Source organism: Equus przewalskii, chromosome 21 (genome assembly GCF_037783145.1).
Source record: "Equus przewalskii isolate Varuska chromosome 21, EquPr2, whole genome shotgun sequence".
Classification (NCBI taxonomy): domain Eukaryota; kingdom Metazoa; phylum Chordata; class Mammalia; order Perissodactyla; family Equidae; genus Equus; species Equus przewalskii.
The window spans coordinates 20,852,078-20,858,271 of NC_091851.1; the positions used below are offsets into that span (position 1 = coordinate 20,852,078).

General features: G+C 43.8%; 1 protein-coding gene across 4 annotated transcripts in view; it reads left to right on the plus strand.

Annotated features, from left to right (window-relative positions):
• The window catches only part of LOC103545469 (signal-regulatory protein beta-1-like), a 44,867-nt gene extending 44,255 nt beyond the window's left edge, over positions 1-612 (plus strand). For all 4 annotated transcript variants that reach the window (XM_070588984.1, XM_070588983.1, XM_070588988.1 and 1 more), the window contains one exon: positions 176-612. In XM_070588984.1, the coding sequence (XP_070445085.1) occupies positions 176-238 (63 nt within the window). In that variant the 3' untranslated portion in view covers positions 239-612. The remainder of the gene's footprint in view (positions 1-175) is intronic.
• The last annotated feature ends 5,582 nt before the right edge of the window (positions 613-6,194 follow it).

Below are 6,194 nucleotides of genomic sequence, written 5' to 3' on the forward strand. Positions count from 1 at the left end.
TAGTTCGCTGTCTGGACTCTGATATCAGCTTCAGAATCGAACTCCTGCCGGAACGTAACCTTCAAACCCTGTGAAAGATGAGGCACTGGTGCTTCTCAACAGAGATGCTGAGGATTTGTTCCCACTGGGGTTTGGGCCCCTGGTTGCCCTCTCATGGGGCGTTCTCTCCTTGCAGGCAGGAGCAGCCACTCTCACACCTTGCAAGGCACCTCCGATCCGGGCACAAGCATCCAACTGAAGGACACATCCTCCAGAGCCCCAGACGTCAGAATCCTGTCACCTGGCTTAGAAATGACCACAAGCTACCAAAGCCCCAGACCAGCGTCCACCCTAGTGGAGACTTCTACGGTGTGACCAGCAGTGTGCTTGTCCCGCTGCAGGCTGATGGTGTGCTGTCCCTCCTCCTCTGCCATGTGGAGAACAGGTGACACTGGTTTTCCAGAAAACCATTGGTCTGGCTCAGTACCTCCATGGAAGGGACTTTCTTTTTGCTCAGCCGGGTCAGTGCCACGTTGGGCTGTGTACAGAATGTTTTCCTCTTCATTTTTTTGTGCCTATTTTCATGGAAGTAAACACATTATTTTACATCAATAAATATATGCTAATGTCTCATGTTAATGTCTCTACTGAGCCCAGCACACGGTCAGTGAAGCACAGGCGTGTGGGTTGACTCAGTTGCTGTGCACAGCTAGCCTCTGCTGTTTCCCCCATTCGTGGTTTACAGAAGGAACCTGGGGTTCCATGATGGAGGGCTGCCCGAGGTTGTACAGCTGGCGACTGAGAGACTTTGACATGAATTCAGGCTTCTGACTCTGCCATTTACCAGCTGTGGAGTCTCCTGCTGCTTACTTAAGTTCTCTCAGCCTTTGTACCTTTGACCGTGAAATAGGAAAATGATAATTCAGGGATCCTCCTTCTCTGAGTATTTATGATATGATTCCCTTGGAGTAGGGACAGTTGCGTAGAGAAGCAAAAATCATAGAAAATACAAATATTCACAAGTGAATTGATTACTAATAAAATTAGCCCCCATGCAGAACCCCACCCTGGTCTACACGGCAGGCATCTCAGTTGGGTCTCCAGTCACAGAAACGTCTTTGTGGGCATCTGTATTTGGGTTCCTCTGAATCAGAACCTGAACCTAGGACTTGGGTGTGGGTTGTTGGGAGATGATCCAGAGAGGCTGGGAGAAGGGATGGGGCGGGTGAGACAGGGAAGGCGGGACGCCCAAGAAAGGATGAGTTATTGAACTGGATGCCCCTGTGGACGACTGAGCTCAACATCACTGGGGACTTTCTGAGGAACCACATAGACAATTCCTCAGGATTGTCCCATGAAGGAGGGAGGCTGGGATGTGCCCGCATGGGCTGGTGACATTTTAAGGTTATGGAGAAATCCTGAGGCAGAGCATCGGGGAACTGTTTGGAATTTGAGGTGAGATGTGGCACCACCCAGCACCACTCCCGAGATCAGGCACCTGGGGCAGGTGGTGTGGAGCCCAGAGACCTCTGCTCTAGGAGGTGGGTCTTGCCTTGATGGAAGTGTTGCAACGTCAGACCACACAGTGCAAATGGAATCCACACCCCCTGCAAAGTGGACTCAGAGATCTAGCAAAATTGTTTATTTCAAGAATTGATGCAAATTATGCTGGGGAGTTGCTGGGATCACAGGTGGAGTCTCTGAGTGGTTGAAGATGGAAGAAGAAGAAAACAATCTATGATCCTAATGATTCTGTGGGCACTTCAAAAGGAACACTTGGATTAAAGAAAACCCCTGTGAAAATGCTGAGAACACTCAAATTATTTCAAATAAATTTTTATAATTAGCTTGTAATGATTGTGCTGTGTTTGTGAAATTTGAAAGGAGGAATTGTTGGTACCATAGTATAAGTTTTTGGGAAAAATTATACCAACTTCCCTACATTCCCAAACCTTGGTGCATTTTGTGATTATATTCCATATTTAATTGAAATATAAATTAGATAAAATTGTTTTTACAATTGAAATATTTTTCAAGATTTAGTTTCAAGCAAGTTGTTTTTGACAACTTCATTAAAATTGGAGCCTGATACTGGTAGGTTCCTTCTAAGTGGCTTTTGTTGTCATTTTCTGATACCTAGTAGCTGTCTGTCTTTACAGCATTCGGTTTTTTGAGGATTAAATGAGATAACACGTGCACCCTGCCTCTAACACTGCCATTCAGAGCGTGGAAGCATTTAGCATCAGCTCTGCCTGGAGTCTCTCTCTTCCTGACACAATGACGCTGCCCTGGACACCATACAGCCAGGAGAACTCACTGGTGGCTGGAATGGGACATCTGAGCCTCTCCATCCTTTTATTAGTGCTTGTCGCCCTCTAGAGCCCCTGACACCTGGTAACCTGGCCTGTTCTCCATGGGCACCGCCCTAGTTACGAGGCCTTCGCCATCCTGGCTTCCCCTTCTCGGGGTCCTGCGCTTTGCTAGGTATGAACCCTTGCCTAAGTGCTGAGGAGGAAAGACTGAGCAAAGAGAGTCACCTTCTGGGGATGACGTCTTCCCTGCCTGTCCCACCCATTAGCAGCATCACTGATGGAATTTTGTAGGCCTGGGCAGGTGGAGTATGGAGAAAGTATTTTAGGGTCAGATGCCGATAGGCCCTTCACATCGCACTACATAAGGAGTTACTCTCTCTCCCCTACACTAGGAACTGCAGTCTGTCTTAACTAGACCACGAGAGCTGATGGGACTTTAGACAATTTCTTAATTGTCTTGATAACAGAGGGGAAGTGGCTTGCACAAGGTCTTGCGGTTGTCTATGGTGTCTGCTGCAGGGACCAGAATTTGGATCTCCCAGCCCTCGGTTCAAGTGTTAGAACTGCACCATGCATGTTCATATGAATTCTATTGAAATAATTAATATTTATAGTATTTAAAAATCCCCCTAGTTTTCCTCATTATGAATCCATTCTATTGCACAGTTGAAAATCTGGTTGAAAAAATTATGATCTTGCCAGGTCATAATTTAAGAAACCAGGAATCATAAATTCTTGTAGCCTTTGGGTTTGGGTCCAGAATAGCAAATTTTGTAAACCATACTGTCTCCAGCATTATCTTAGCTTTGCCCCCGTGACCTTGAGCAAGTGACCCACCCTGTTTAAACCCAGGTTCCTCCCTATGTAAAATATCAGTATCTTGGACTCATAAGATTAGAGCCTATGAAACTTCATCAAGTCATAGGGTGAGTCAACTGATTCATAGGTTCTTATATGGAAAACAAAGTTTATCTTTTTATCTCTCATGGCCAAAGTAGATAAGAAAGGAAAAATTAGGATGGCTTTTATCACTTCATCCATCCATCCATCCATCCATCCGCCCGTCCATCTTTCTGTCCATCCATCCATCTGTCCATCCATCAAAGCATACGTTCCCTCATGCATTTAAACTCTCGTTCAATCATATACTTACTCATGCATCTGTTAACTCATACCTAAATCCTCCTCTGCGGCGGGCCCTGGGCAGATGACCAGATCCTCAGTGAGCTCCCGGGTTCCCACGTGGACTTCCCACAGTAATTGTCTGCTCTCTCTGGGTTTTCTAGGACAACTTTCCAATCAACGTTCTTATCTTTGTTTCCTCGGACACATAGTGGACAGTCCCTCTTGTTCCTCTAATGTAGTCCCCAGAGAAGCAGTGTTGGTAACATTTGGGAGTTTTTGTTACAGAAAAAAAGTTTTTACTTTTTGATCAAGTTTTGCTCTTTCCATTTATACCTTGCATCTAGCTAGACTTTCCAGCTGTGTGTGTGTGCGTCTCTGTGGATTATAAGAGGTAAGGATCTTATTTTTTTCCTCCACAATGGTAAATCACCCAGCATCAGTGATCTGCGCGGCCACCTTTGCCATGTATCAAGTTTCCATAAATTTGTGGTTCTCTTTATGAGGTCTTTGTTCCATTGAGCTTCTTGTCTATCTTTCTGTCAAAACTACACTCTCATAATTAGAACAGCTTTATGATAAGTTTTTTTCTTTCAGTGAGGAATATTGGAACTGAGATAACATTTGTTGCAAATCTTCCCCTTTTTGCTTGAGAAAGATGGTCCCTGAGCTAACATCTGCACCAGTCTGTCCTCTGTTTTATATGTGCGATGCCACCAGAGTGTGGCTTGATGAGCGGTGTGTAGGTCTGCCCTCAGGATCTGGACCTGCAAACCCCGGGCTGTGCAACTGGAGCTTTCGACCTTAATCACTATACCACCAGGACGGTCCCTGTGATAAGTTTTGATACCTCTTTTGGGAAAATCTTCCCACCTTTTCTGGTTTCAAAACAATTGTGGCTATTCTTGACTCAAACGCATTTTTTAATCACTTTCTCAAGTTTCCTGAAACCCTTTCATAATTACTATTTGATTGCATTGAGTTTATATATATATTCAGGCAAACTGACATCTTTCTAATATTGAGGATTCCCATTCACAGACACTTCTATTTATTTAGGTTCTCCTTTATGACCTTTGATTCACAGGTTTACAGGTTTCCCCTCATGCGTCCCTACTTAGAGCTATCTATAATGCTTTCTAGTTTGTGGAATCTTTAAAAGTGTTTATACTGTTTTCATCGGATTTTGAATACTGTATAGGATTGTCATTGAGTTTTAAGCATCAATCTTATAAAACTCTCGTACTAATTCTAATAGTATGAGCATTCTTTTTCTGTGTACCTCTGAGAACACTAATCTAATTATCTAAAATTAGTTTCTCCCTTTATCAAAGTTACATATGCACATGGTTTAAAAGAGTTAAATATTCTACTGAGTTCTACACATGGAAACTGGAGTCTCCCTAACCTCCCATCATTATCCACCTCCCAGAGGCAACTATTCTCGACTCTTTTAACTGTTTATTCTAGATTTTACTACCATATTGCATACAGCCTGCTTATATCGCTACTTCTTGATTTCTCACTCTTAGATGTTATTTACTGACTTCACACTATAGAAGGTGGGGATACAATGTTCTGTTACTCCTGACCTCAAACCACACATGCACACTTTCTATTCCCCATCACTCGAATCTAATTATACTACAATCTTGGATAACTTACTAATCAATGTCTATGTTACAATGACTATGAGATTGTTATTTGTGGCTGAATCTTGTAACATTCCCAGCTTTTGCTTAGGTTGGGCCTCTCATGTGTGTGTTTGTGTGACCACCACCATCTCAGGATGCAGAGCAATTCCATGACCACAAGGTCCTCCTTGTGCTGGCCCTTTAGAGTGACACCCATCCCCGCCGTACCAGATCTCTGGAAAATGCCAATCTGTTCTCTATCTCTATAATTTCAAGAATGTTAAATAAGTAGAATCTTACAGTATGTGACATTTTGAGATTGACTTTGTTCACTCAACATAATGCCTTTGAGAAACTTACGAGTTGTTGCACATATAAATAATTTACTCCTTTTTATTTTTGAGTCGTGTTTCTTTGTAACGGATGCAAGACAGTTCATTTAACTACTCACTTATTATTGAACATTTGAGTTGATCCTAGTTTTCTATTACAAAGAAGCTGCTATAAACATTTGTGCACAGCTTTTTGTGTGGACATGAGTTTTCATTTCTTTGAGATAAATGCCTGAAAGATTAATTGCTGGGTCATGTGACCCACTTGCTCTCCTGCAAGAAGTCAGGAAAGGACTCCCTCTGTTGGCTGCAGGCACATGCAAGTTCTGAGGTCCACACTGCACCGTGCATTTGGGCTAACTTTCACCAGTTACACCAATAAAGGGTTGGAACAGGGAGTCATTTCAGGAACAGACCTGGTTCCATCCCAAAGCTGAGCAGAAAATGGCAAACCTTCTTCCTTCCTCCAGCTGAGTAGCTCTCAGTTGAGGCTGGTGCAGAAAGAGCCCACAACCGGCCACATCCTAGGATCTTGGGCTTGGGAGTTTGGGACACAGCCTGTAACCATAGATCCTTCCTAGCCTGGGACTCGCAAATGGGGAATCTCCTTGAAGACCTCAAGATGGGTTGAAGGGCCCAGTGGAGAGAGGAGAGGCCCAGGAAGGAAGGATGCATTATTTCTTCTACGCCTGTCCTAGTCTCTCTGAAAATGTAAGATGAGTGACTCCTCATCTTTTAGCCGCCTTCTCTGCCTGACTCCTATCTCACACTCCAGAAGCAGGAACTGTGTAGAATCTAAGAGTGAGTTACTGCCA